At 39.5% G+C, this 13660-nt stretch overlaps 1 protein-coding gene across 1 annotated transcript; it reads right to left on the bottom strand.

Moving 5' to 3' along the window:
* Nucleotides 1-398: 398 nt before the first annotated feature.
* On the bottom strand, nucleotides 399-13226 carry LOC114545743 (E3 ubiquitin-protein ligase TRIM39). The gene is made up of 8 exons (XM_028564231.1): nucleotides 13088-13226; nucleotides 10891-11375; nucleotides 9415-9606; nucleotides 9161-9256; nucleotides 5661-5894; nucleotides 4066-4213; nucleotides 3048-3074; nucleotides 399-1868 (listed from the first exon to the last, which is right to left on the bottom strand). The coding sequence occupies exons 1-8, from the start codon at nucleotides 13092-13094 to the stop codon at nucleotides 1330-1332; spliced, it is 1728 nt and encodes a 575-aa protein (XP_028420032.1). The 5' UTR covers nucleotides 13095-13226; the 3' UTR covers nucleotides 399-1329.
* Nucleotides 13227-13660: the final 434 nt, after the last annotated feature.

Consider the following 13660-nt stretch of genomic DNA (forward strand, 5'->3'; position numbering starts at 1 on the left):
AGTTCCAGTTTGAAAAAGCTCATTTTAAGAGTTTTTTTTTGTTTAAAATAGCTGGAAACAATGTTGATGAGAGCAAGAAGAGTCAATTAAAACAGAAAAGTTGCAGGTTAAAAAGCCAAAACAATGAGGGGGAACTGCAGAGTTGAGTGATAATTCTCTTCTGAGTTTGTCACTTTCACATTGGATACAGTTATTTGATCCATTGTTAATATAAAACTGTTGATAAGTGCAGCTTTGAGAAGGACAATCAAATCTTTCTAAGCTCCAGCAGCCTCTCCAGAGCTTGTTCGGGCCGAGCTAAACCCTTTTGACACCAACAACAAGCTAGGAGACAAATCCCTCACACATACAGTACATTGAAAAGAAAAGTATATTGCATTCTGTATTTGTTTGTGACTGATCATCTTTATTGAGAAATTTTAGATAGAAGGTACAAAAGCAAACATTGGATATAAAAATACAGAACATAGTTTCATGGTTTTGGATAAACAGAGTTTTAAAATATGCCATTTGCAAACAATGTTATATTCCTACAGTATGTACAAAAACCTCTCATTTGGTCCCCCAGGCAAGCCTAAACCTCTAGACAGTAAATGTATATCTATTATTTCTTTACTCATTTAGTCATGTGACGTTTCATTAGCCTTATAACAAAGAAAGAAGAACAAACTGTCAGAAGTACAAACTCAACTCAACTAAACTAGGACTGCAAAAATTAAGTATCACATGTCAAAGCTGGTCTTTACAATCCCCTCTAGTCCAAGATATCCATTTACTTGATATACAACTTGTGATGTAAGTGTACAGTAAGATGGAACTATTGGCTACTTTTAGTAGTAAGCAAATTGCAAATGCATTTCATTTCACTGCAATGTGTCAATAAAGTAACATCCATGTCACATTTTGCTTTGCTCTGATCTAAACACACACTGGTAACACAATGCTTACATTTCATTGCTTTGCGACAGTCCCTCTGTGGGTCAGCGGCATTCATGGGATCTGTGTTGAGCCTGGTTTTACTTGAGCAAATGCAATAACGTGCCCATATGATGAAAAAGTGTTGTAGTGGGTAGTTTTGATGTGCAAAATGACTTCCTTTGCATTTATTTCATTAAAAAGAGTAGTTTGAGATAAAGGGCATTGCAGAACAATATGTCATAAAGTTGGCCCATTGTGAAGAAAAAAAAAAGACCAATAAAAAGGACAACATTATTTTCTAAATGAAAATTAAACGTATCTGCGCTTTGCACTAACCTTTTTTTTTCACCTAAAGATGTTATACAAGTTGAATGCTGACTGAGTCTCGCGGCTTTTGATTGGCTGTCAGACTCAGGTGTGTTTGACAGGGGTTATAATCAGAGGAGCAGTGTTCTTCCCCTCATGGGCCAGACACGGGCTGAAGATTGGGTACAGGCTCTCTTTAAAGTTATCCACGAAGGTGTAGAGATGCAGACGCGCCTTCACATCATAGAATGAAACCTGGCCTCCTTCAAAATCCAGGAAGATTCCTACTTTAGTGGGCGGGGACGGCAGCAGTAGAGGGAGGCGGGACGATGCCAAAGCTTTCACCTCGCCGCGCTTGAGCCACAGGCACCAGTACCCACCCTCAGGACTCAGCTTGATCTCTCCCTTGCGGTGGGCTGAGGCGCTGGCCACGCCGAGCGTCCAGGCCATCTTGCGCCCCACATCCACCTCCCAGTAGTGTCGCCCAGAGCTGAGACACTCTAGGCCCAGGACGAAGAGGGCGGGGCTGAAGCGTTTGGGACCCTCAGAGTGGGCGTTCTTACGCTCTTCGTATCTCACCTGGCCTCCGTCGTCGGACACCACCAGGTTCCTCTGGGCTGTGGAAGCGTCCAAAATCACCTCACCTGCACAGGACAGAGCCGAGCAGAATAAGACGCTCATTATACAATGACGTGATTAATGATTTCTACTATGACAATAATGGGTTGTCTATATGTCTGAACATGTCTGCTTGATACAACAGTTAAAAAGACATTGTCAGCATGAATGATTTCCTTCTTATGTTGTTTGTGGCATAAACAAAGTGCCTGAATCCCCCCCGAAACCTATTATGACTGTCAAAAATGTCAGTCATGGTTCACACGTTGATTTCAACACTCTGATTTGGCCAAAACTGATGCTGTCCCAAGGAGTGAGTCACTGAATTTCTGCCAAAACAAAGTTGCAGTGGTGGAAGACATTCTTAGATCCTTTACCAGATGCCCGTATAGCAATATAAAAAAACTACCCCACCACAATTTCTGCCAAAACAAAGTTGCAAATTTCTAGATCCTTTAGTAAAAATATAGTAGTGTCATTAAAAAGGTAAGTATGAAAAGTAAACATATGTATGGCCCCTTTCAGAGCGTAAAAGGGGCCCCTACAGTCCCAAAGGATGTTTTAATCTTGTGCACGCAAATTATAATCTTGTACAACAAGATAAAACATTATTATTGGGGACAAGTTAAAACCTTATTTTATAACCTCACGTTAATCCTACCATAGCTTTGCACAACTCCAACTTCAGACACAATAACTGCAAACAGCTGTGTGAAAGTGCAGGATCTTTAATCTTAAATAATAATAATCCATTATTTTATAAAGTGATCAGATGTTTTATATGCAAATCCATCTAATTAACTATAGCCGTAAAATACATTTACTGGAGTAAAAAGTGATCTATTTTCATAGTATAAAGTAGCATAAATTGAAAATACTCAAGTAAACTACATATCTCAAAATAGCACTCAAGTACAGTGATTGAGTAAATGTACACTGTAAAATGATATCAGTGGATTTACACACTCTTCAACTGTTACATACTGGATTGAGCTTGTCTGTGATGTGAAGAAGTGGCGCCATCATGTGGACAATTTGGAGAACTGATCATATTACATTTTGGTTGCACTGCTTGAGATTGTCGAAAACTTTTTATTTTTTTTATTTTTAAATAAAATCTCTTTTAAGAAGAGCCATGACTCCCTGCCGGAGACAACACATGAGTGGAAACTACTGATAAACTGATAATTTAATGATGTACTCACTCGAATAGTTCTGCACCTTCCGGAGCTCTGAGAGAGAGAGAGAGAGAGAGAGAGAGAGAGAGAGAGAGAGAGAGAGAGAGAGAGAGAGAGAGAGAGAGAGAGAGCAAGTCAGTAAGTACTTCAGCTAAAGAGTCAAAGTCAAAGCAGATGGCACGTGTGGGTGATAAACATGTAGATCTAATCCAGAGCTGGAACTGTTGGACATGTGCTGCTGTCAGTCAGCTCTCTGCTGATTCCAAGTGGGGGAACTGTGGCATCAACACTATCTCCATCTGGCCGACCATCTTGTATGTGTGGTAGGGGGTGCTGTTGCAATGATGAGTCACTTTTCTATTTCAAAGTGCTCGTACAGTGACCTACATATCCCTGGTTTGGATTTTGGACAGGAAGTGTTAGTGTTAGACAAGGAAGGATGAATTTCACTGTTACTTTGCACAGACAATCAGCAAAAAGCAACAAAAGTTGTTGAAATGATATTGTTAGTTTGCAAAAATTAGTATTTTGGTTTCCTGCAGTTTACTTACTCTTATTTTATTAGGGTGTATATACTGTATATCACTATGAGCGTTTGGAAGACTTTTGACTTCCAAATCATCACTGATCTTTGCACTATGCACACATTTCAAATTAGTCCATTTATTAATTGACTGAGTAAAATGAGTCTAGTATAAAATCTACCGTGTGACATTTTGTTATACAGGGGATGGACAAAATAACAGGAACCCCTTACAATGCAATCCAGTACAATGGCCCTTCAATATGAAGATTATTATGTTTAGTTCTTGTTGTTTTAACTAAATAAAATGTTCCATTCGACTTTTTACAGCAATAACTTTGTGGTATTGCTGAATTAGGTGTTTCTGTTATTTTGTCCAGGCCTGTCAGTTTGTCATAGAAATCTGCCCATTGTCATTTCAGACAAAGTTCTGTTTATTTACTAATTTTATTTCTTGACACAGTGACACAACTTTGAAAAATGACGGTGTTTTATCGTAACAGTGAGAAATTCTGCCTTCACCTTTCCCGTACAGTTTCTTGAGCTCCTCCTGGAACTTGTCCATGAGGCTGCTGACGGAGGAGCGGATGGTTCCCAGGTACAGGTCAGTGTTGATGCTGACCGCCGACCAATCGGTGGGCTCGGGTGGGGGTCCCAGCGTCGCCAGGTTCTACAGAAAACAGAAGAGCAAGGTTATGCAATATGAAATACAATAAGAAATACAGTAATGATCGCTCAGGGGGAAAAATAAAGAAGGTGATTACAGTGAAAATAACACACTAAAGATGACACAGATGGGGATCTCCAAACAAGTTGGAATACATTCTCACTATACTCATAGCTGTCTTATGAGATCTACAGCTTTATTGGAAAACCAATCTGTCTGACAGTGTTCAGATGCATCTCTGTACATCTAAGTAAGGGAGCAAGTGTATGTCAGAAGAGTTACAGATACAGAACAGTGAATGTGTTTGTCTGCATACACTCAACACTGCGTTTGGGTATGTGTGGCTGTGTGCTTTCGCTTCCTCTCACACTATCTGGGAAAATTCTAACTTCAAAGATATCTTTCATGAGAGAAAAATCAACATTTTATCTACATAAACAGTCCAGGGCAAATGCACATGGGGAAACTTCCATAACAGCTGGGTCTGTTCGAAGAGGCTTTTGATGTTGTCTTATACATCTCCTAGCAACAACAGCTGGAGGGCCACTGGATAATTGGCTGTGTGGATATTATTTGGATGAAAAATGATGATAGAAAAAAAGAGATATATTTTTAAGAATATATATTGTTCCAGCCTGGTGGCTAACATTATAAAAAAAAAAAAAAACTTAAAAAATCTTTTGGAAGGTGGATGTCTTTCAGATTTCCATTACTGAGAGAGTGGATCATCAGCAGCAGCTTACACTGCCATGTGTTAAGGATTTCAACTAATTAGATCCCTCGCTGTGTCCTAAATGCATATTAAGTGCGTTTTGTGTATGTAGGCTACGCACTGGAAAAAATGACGAACGAAGCAATACTTAATATGCAGGCATGCATTTTTTAAAATGCAGTTGGAGTGTGATCTTGATTTCAAATATCGATCATCAAAAGGTAATCGAACAGAAAAGGAAGAGCTACGCCAAAAGCGTGAGGACAGTGGGACATTAATGGAGCATGGTGCAGATGTGGCTCTGGTAACGTCTGACAAGCTACAGAATGTATTATTTTGAAATTAAAAAAACATCCTGCATCATTTCATGTTGTCACACAATGTATATATTTTATCTATATTATATACTGTGTGTGTGTGTGTGTGTGTGTGTGTGTGTGTGTGTATATATATGAAATGGGTTCTTTAATTCCAGCCAGTGGTGTAAGAAGTATTCAGATCCTTTACTTACATAAAAGTACGAATACCACACTGTGAAAAATACTCAAGTACAAGTTACAAGTAAAAGTCCCGCAGGTAAATGTTACTTAAGTATAAGTATGTAAGTATCATCGGGTAAATGCAAAGCCATAAGCATGAAGTGAACATTGGGGGAGGACCAAATCTGCATAGTTGCTTGTTGTAGAATAGCAATATACGTATTATTAGCCTTATCAATATGGCTGCCCCTGTCTGTACCTGCAGGAAGACCACCTTGTCCTGGGTCTGTGCGTAGGCTTCCAGCTCGTTGCTCCTCCTCCTAAGTTGGCTGAGTTCGTTCTCCAGACCTCGGGCCAGTTCCTGAGCGTGACGCTCGGCCTCGCGTTGCCTCGTGGCGATCAGCTCCACCAACTCCGCCTGACTCTGCTCCACAATGCGTTGCAGCTCGCCATACACCTGCCAGCTCTCCTCCAGCTCCCTCTGAGAGCTGGCCTGCAAAGGACGGGACATGGTGAATACTACAACAGGGCTGTCAAAACCACACGCAGTCCAGTGCAAGTTGAGGCTAATTTAACTTAAGTCATCAACTCACAATGGATTCCACATAAATCAAATCCTCGACCAATCGAGACTAAGTTCAAAGTAGTAAATTAACCAAATGTGATTTGATTTCTTAATGATTGGTAGAGAACTCCAGTATTTTAATTTCATCTTCTGAAAAGTAGCACTCTGCTCGCCTGGATCCTTGATCAAGGAGGTATGAAAAAAAGTACCAGGTACTATCCACAACTTTTGCTAATGGAAAACCAAACGAGTGAGTCGAGTTGTACCATGGTGTGCTAAAAACAGCATTAGCTTGGGCTTGGAGACAAATTCATAACAGAAAGCTTTGCTGTATCCACACTGATATTGTTACTCTCCTGTACAATTTGTGTTTTCTGTATTTCATTTTAAATATTTATTGTCTGCTACATTATGTTACACTTCTTAAGTCCTACTTATGTGTGCCTTTGTATATACCCACGTTTCTTATGTCTTATACGTAAATCACTTTGAATAGTTGTGATAAATGTATCTTCGCCTCGCCTTAAAGTTTCTGTTGTCTACATTGTTCCCATATCTGCGAGGGACGAGTGTAGATTGCGTGCAGTCACAGAGAGGTGTTGGTTAAAAGTACTCCAGGCACGGCACATCTGCATTCCCCAAACAAAGGAAACTGAAGCACAGACGGTTTAGCTTAACTATAACAGTAACTATGAGATAGTTAAGGTCACAGTGGCCTTGAGAAAAGTACATTGTGAAACAACAAGTAGTGAGCAGAAGAAGAAGCAACACAGCACAGTGGCCTCCACCCCGGCGTGTGTTGTGAGAAGATAACAGGCCCTGTGCTGGAGAAGAAGCTCCAGGGCGAGAAGGGGTATAAGGGTTCAGGGAAAGGATAGAACAGGGCTCACTCGGCGGAAGAGATACATGGACCGGCTCAGACTATTTGTCTGTTGCTAGGGGAAACTTAGTTTCTGCTTTGTGATACCACAGATCTCCAGATCTGTTTCTGTAACTCTCATGCTTGACAAATTAGAACTTACTCGTTCAAAATAGTACTATCGTCTCATTGATTCACCCGGTACCCTTTTTAGGGACACACGGAGGATTTCCCCAACACGAGGAAGGCCTAAAATAAAGCATGAAAACCAATAAGAGTACAACAAATGAACCTGTAAATGCTGCTGTTTCAGTTTTCATGTCTGTCTGCCGCTTGTAAAATTGGACAAACAGGTTACATCTTTCTCAAGCCAAGCGCATGAAAGTACCAAGATTTCTATCTCATTACCCTGCATAGGATTCAAAATTACTCTCCAATTGCCAGTTATGTTTCTATTCTCCAACAAAGAGGCAAAACTATACTGTAATGGATGTATTTTTCATTTATTCACTATATATATATATATATATATATATATATATATATATATATATATATATATATATATATATATATATATATATACATACACACACATATACACACACACACACACACATTATATATATATATATATATATATATATACATACATACATACATACATACATACATACATATTTTTTTTTTTTTTTTTTTAAGCTCACTCCAGTATGTGATTCCTGTCCAAAATTCAAAAGAATCCAGTAAGGCATTGTTGTCTTTATCTTCAAGTCTGTAGCATGCACATGCGCAGTGTGTTTGTGCAGCACACAAGAACTCACACAGGCGTGGACATCCTGATATTCAACCCTCTGGTAACTTAATCCTCATTGTATCTGTAAATGTAAAAACATGTCACCAAGCAGAAAACCAAAAGCAGCACCTGGAAACCTGGAAAATCTAGCTAATGAGAAAGAAATTGACCATTCAAAACCTCAATAGCATTTCAGTCATTTTACAACTACAATTACAATACTTTCATTTATTTGAACAAAAGCAGTGTAATCGTCTCTTATCTATGAGGTAGAGTTTTCTGTAACGAGGCTGTAGGTAAAAACAGGGTGTGGGAGAGTAAATGTTTCTGCTGGTCGCACCGGTTGGATGGCCTCAGACACGGATATGAAGTCTGTATACTCAAGAGAAAAACAAACTGCATAACAACTAGAGCATGAGAGGTATGAGAAAGATGTGGCTAACGTCCTGACCAAGATTGTTTAAAACAAAAGCAAAGTTCAATCTACAGTATGCTGGGTGCTCGGAAACTGAAATGCCGTCCCATCAACAGAGCTCGTCAGCAGCAGCCCGTTCATGTTTTGTATGCATGGATCAGAGAGCTCAGAGAGCTGCTTGAAGTGCAAATAAAGCTTTAGCCCGAGCAGACTGGGTAAATATTTAACATGCAGTACATGAGGGAAAGTACAGCAGACTGTCCACATCGACACAGACTTTAAAAACACATGACATGTTAAGAACCAGTTTTTTTTTTTTTTTTTTTAAAAAACATGGCAATTTGGCACAGAGTATTGATTTACAAGTCTGATAATAAAATTATGATATTATTAAAATATTAGTCAGTCAGTGGCATCCACTTCTAATAAGGCACAGCTTTTTTAGCAAAACTACACTGGTTGGCTTACATTTGCATCATTATAGCACCAGGTCCCATCCTTTGCCATGTACATTTATTTTGAAATGTTTTCATTCCCATCATTGTAATATGTCTGTGGCTCCAAATTTTCTGCCTTTAAATGTAACATAATGTGTGAACTGTGTATTTATTGAGACATCCAGTCTTTGCAGAAACATTTAAAGGCTCACATTGACTGGAATAATGAACGGTTTAACAGTAAATCCATAACATGTTTAGGATTAATCAAAGCTAACCTGAAGTTAAGTTCCTCTCGCTTGCCGTGTTCATTTTCATAATTATGAATGAATGTCATGAAAAGTAGGCTATTGTGTTCTTAACAATTTGGTAACAGTTTTTTCATCAATGATTTTTTCTTTGTGTTGTATGTTTTTTATGCAAAACAAGACGATACATATCTAAAGGCTTATCCTGTAAACAACGCATTTTTAATTACTTGAAATTATTTATTTGATCAACTAGGATTAACTATATAGGCATTGTCAAAAAGAACTGTTACTCCCACTGGTCTTATATATTTACAGAGATGAAAATTGACACCAAAACTGTCAAACATGCTGTGCTTTGTCACCCTGGGCTCTAATAACACATAGAGCGAGATCTTGTTTCCTAAATTCTGTCTTTTAGGCTTTTCAGCCGACTCACCTTGATGACTTTGATGGATTGTTTGATCTCCTCCAGTTTCTTGGCTCTCTCCTTGATCAAATGTTTGAGCTCCGACCTCTTCTTAGCCAGATTACTCTGGGAGAAGAAAATAAATTAAAAATAGGATTGTGGCTTACTGGAATCAATATCGACACAGCCTAATACTGTGAAAATCAAACTGTCAGTAAGGCTTTCATCAGCTGTTTTTTTAGCCAGGCATTTGTTAAACTTTACAGACAGCGACCACAACTCACCATCTTCTTCTTCCACTCGTGGTCAGCGGAGACAATGTCGTGGGACTTGTGTGTGGTCTCGGCGCAGGCCGTGCAGATGCAGGAGTGGTCCGAGCGGCAGTAGACCTCCAGAAGACGTTCGTGTTTCTTACAGATCTTCTCCTCCAGGTTGAAAGTGGGTTCGATCAGACGATGAGATGTCAGAGACTTCACCTGGGAAGAGAGGAGGAGAGTCATGAATTTGAATGGGAAAATGTAGACACAACAAACTTAGGACTGCGGTTTGGATACCTTTCTAATCTACACTGCCAGGGATCAGCCTCTGAATCAGAATTAGGCATGAGTAGCCTGCATTCAGATTCAGATTCTGAAAACTTTGTTGCCTGTCATGACAGAAAATCGCCTTAGACGCGACTCAACATTTGGGTTGGGGATCGTTTTGGTTTTAACAATTGTGATTCTGATTCTTCCTTTCGATCCCGGTTTTTATCGATTCCGATTCTTTGATGGGTGGAGTTGAACCGGGTCACATGCTTAATTCACAGATAAGAGGACAATTTTATTTTGATTTAATGGTGATTTACATTTGTAGTGGGCTTTTTCAACGTAAAATAAAAGGTACACTTTAGAGGACCGCTCACTGTGCTCGCTACAACACAAAAAGTGCCTGAAAGTACAGTTGCCACTACAGAAAAAAAAAAATTCAGCATGTTAAATTTACAACCGATGATCTGATTCGAAACCAAATTTTCCAAGCAACTCCAATGATCGTAATTTTTTAAAACGATTCCAAGTAGGAACCGGTTCTCGATGCCCAATCTTACTTAACATACAGTGCCAAAAAAACAGACTCAGACAGTAAACATACCATAGCTTATACAAATAATTTACACAGGAAAAAAATATATGCGAGTGGCATAGTGTTCATGTGGGTCATTACTTCAGTATCATTACTACAGTAATGTTGGGAATCACCACATACAATACTACAACACATATATAATAATAGATCGATACTTGGCGTCGGTGTATTGATACAGTATTGTCACGGAAAATATTGCGATAATATGCTGTATCGATTTGTCCCCCACCCCTCCTTTACAGTGGCTTTTAGTAGCAGGCCATTTGAACTGGGAAGCTCCGAAACGATGATAGTAATCTAAAAGCTGACGTGGTCATAAGTATATATTTGGTGTATTTGGTGAACATAAAATGTCATCAGGGTTGGCATAGACTGCACAGTACAACGTGTCTTTTATCATGTGGCAGAGCGTTTTAGTCTCATCACTGTAAACTCATGTTGTGCATAAAAGCATGTTTTAAGATTCCACAAAGTCAACTGATACCAAAAAAAGTACAACGTAGAAAAATCTTACAATTTAAGAAATACAATCAAAAACAAAAAATAAACAGGGACCAAAAAGAGGCAAGGCGAAAAACTGATATTTGTCATTTAAAATAATGCTAAAGAAGAAGAAAAAAAAATAAAAAATAGACCTTTTTATGATGTCTGAGGTGAACCTCACAGAATGATCCAGGACAGCTCAAACAAGACTTGAGCGCCTTCACCTTCCTTCCAATGCAGGCATCACAGGGAACCTCCCCAGCTTGGGCAAACTCCCCGGAGCCGGACCCTGCACCGGAGCCCCTGGGGCTCATGTCTGCGCTCAGATTCAGGGTGGATCCCCGCAAGGCTCCCTTGGCCCCCACGGCCCCTCCAGCTCCTCCGGCCTGCATCATCTCCTGGAACTGGGAGGAGATTTCAGCCAGGACCCTGTTGACGCTCATCTCGGGTTTTCTGGAGTAGCTCTTCTTGCACATGGGGCAGGTGAACTTCTTACTGTGGGTCCAGTAGCCCTGCAGGCAGGCCTTGCAGAAGCTGTGGCCGCAGGGTGTGGAGACGGGCTCCACGAACACCTCCAGACAGATGGAGCAGCTGAACTGGTCCTCAGAGAGGACGCGGCCTCCCGGGGGGCTCATGCCTGGAGGAAAAAGGGAGAAACAGGAAGACACGTATATGTTTAGGGCTGCAACTGACAATTATTTTCATTGATGTTTAATCTGTCGATTGTTTTCTCGATTAATCAATTACTTGTTTGGTCTATAAAATGTCTGAGAGTGGTAAACAACGTCGATCAGTGTTTTTCAAAGACCAAGACGATGTCCTCAAGTCCCTCGTTTTGTCCGCAACTCAAAAAATATTGAGTTTACTGTCACAGAGGAGTGAAGAAAGAAGCTGGAATTAAAGAATGTTTCCTTTTTTTTTTCATAAAAAATGACTCCAACCGATTAATCAATTATCCAAATAGTTGGCGATTAATTTAATAGTTGATAACTAATCAATTGATCGACTAATCTTTGCAGGTCTAAATATATTAATTGTTTAGGTATGACACCAGATAGACTAAATACACCATATCTAGAAATAGTAAATCAAGATTGGATTTGACCTCCACAGACACCTTTATGTTGTGTATGAGACAAAGATCACATGGCAATCTTGTCATAAGACATGCATTGAAGTGTGAATTGCTGTGAAACAGCCTGAGAAGGGATTTCCGGACAGCCGTTTAGCTGTTGCACTCGTAGATTGAGAAAAACACGATTTAATTATTTGACTAAAAATGAAGGTATTTGTTGAGTTGTTTTTTGTGTGCACAGTCTGACAGTGAGTCAGGCTATATCTGCTGATGTTGGATGGAAAAAACCTTTTGAGGCGAAACCGTCATGGTTCGCCTCAAAAAGGTTTTCCATCCAACACAAGCACATATGGCTGACAAACAGCTGATCTGATTAAAGTCAAACTTCATTCTACAGAGAGAGAGAAACATGCTGAGGATATAAGAGGACATGTCGCGTTTGACCACAGGGTCAAAGGTCAGTGTACACAGCTAATCTGCCATTGTTCCTTTGATACTTGAGTTAGATTCAACAGAACACTAGCAGGAAGTGAATTTAAGAGCGTCACTCTGTCCACTGGCAGGTGAGAAAGTATCTGAGGAATGCAGAAACTCAGGACCTTCTACCTCACAGCAGCTTACTTTAGAAGAAAACCCAACCAACTTGAAATCTACCCTGCTGTTGGCATTTTTAATTAAGCTAAAATATCTTGGTTTTTTTGTATATAAATGTAGTGACAGTAATGTAAAGTATTATTGTCTTTGTATTATGTAACAGCCACTGAGAAATGAATTAGACAAGATATAAACACGTCAGCTAGTGTAGTATCATTTCAGGACATTAAGTCAACTAAAATAACAAACACCTGTTAAATATTATCTGCTTTTGATAATTTTTTTCTACTAGCCAAACGAACGCTTTCGCCCAGCTGTAAGTGTCCACCAACATAAGACGCTGAGATATCTTTTATTGTAGAAAACTATGTCTGTTGGTTACGCTGATATGTAATCAGGGTTCAAAATTAGCACCATTTACCAGCCAAATGCTGGTAAAATGTGCAAGTGGCTGGTAGATTTGCTTCACTCAACAGGCAAAACAACAATGGTAATCTATTGAGTGGCTGGTAAAAATGTAACATTCACTGGCCATTTGGCTGGTGGACGGAAAAGTTCATTATAAACCCTGTATGTAATCCACATGGGACAAACTTTACAGAAAACATAACATGTCTTACAGTCAAAAGAAGAGTTAATCATTAATTTAAAAAAAACATGTAAGATAAAGTAAAACTCACTTTGCATTTTTTCCTCTGACGTGGCGCAGTGCACTCCTTCACTTCATACACTGTGCTATGAATCACACACCAACAGGTGCTGCACTCTGCCTGAAACTTGGCCCTCCCACTCTCCGTGCGACACACCCAAACATTAACACATGCCCTCCCTTTGTTATCACACGCTCTGATTGCTATGGCTCTGCAGCGTATGTAAAAACTCTAAACCAACAGACGTGCTGTGTTCTTTTCTCCACTTGAATAGTTCTCAAAAGACTGTGATATCACTTAAACAGCTAAATGAATTTAGTGGAAATAAGATAGCAGTTGTAGGTGAGCTGAAATAGCTTTGCTGTTTTTCTGCAGTTTCTGCTTTTGTATCATTCTACAAGATATCACATTCTTGCACTCCAGACAGTTTTACAGATGATATGTGTATGGGATCATTAAATTCTGACTGTGAACAAATCAAAGTCCTGCTCACTGTTGATTACTTGCACTCAGCTTCTTTATGACTCTGATAAGTGTCACCCTGATATCAGCGTCAGGATTTGAAAGAAAATAAAGGCCTACTTATCACCTTGTGAAAATAAT

The sequence above is a fragment of the Perca flavescens genome, chromosome 19 (genome assembly GCF_004354835.1).
Source record: "Perca flavescens isolate YP-PL-M2 chromosome 19, PFLA_1.0, whole genome shotgun sequence".
NCBI classification, from domain to species: domain Eukaryota; kingdom Metazoa; phylum Chordata; class Actinopteri; order Perciformes; family Percidae; genus Perca; species Perca flavescens.

Bases quoted from the DNA above. Each gene is read 5' to 3' on its own strand.
- LOC114545743 (XM_028564231.1), bottom strand. The intron at 9,607-10,890 runs GTCTATTTTTTA...CTCTCTTCCCAG, and splicing joins ACCTCAGACATCATAAAAAG to GTGAAGTCTCTGACATCTCA. The intron at 5,895-9,160 runs GTGAGTCGGCTG...CGTCCTTTGCAG, and splicing joins AATCCATCAAAGTCATCAAG to GCCAGCTCTCAGAGGGAGCT.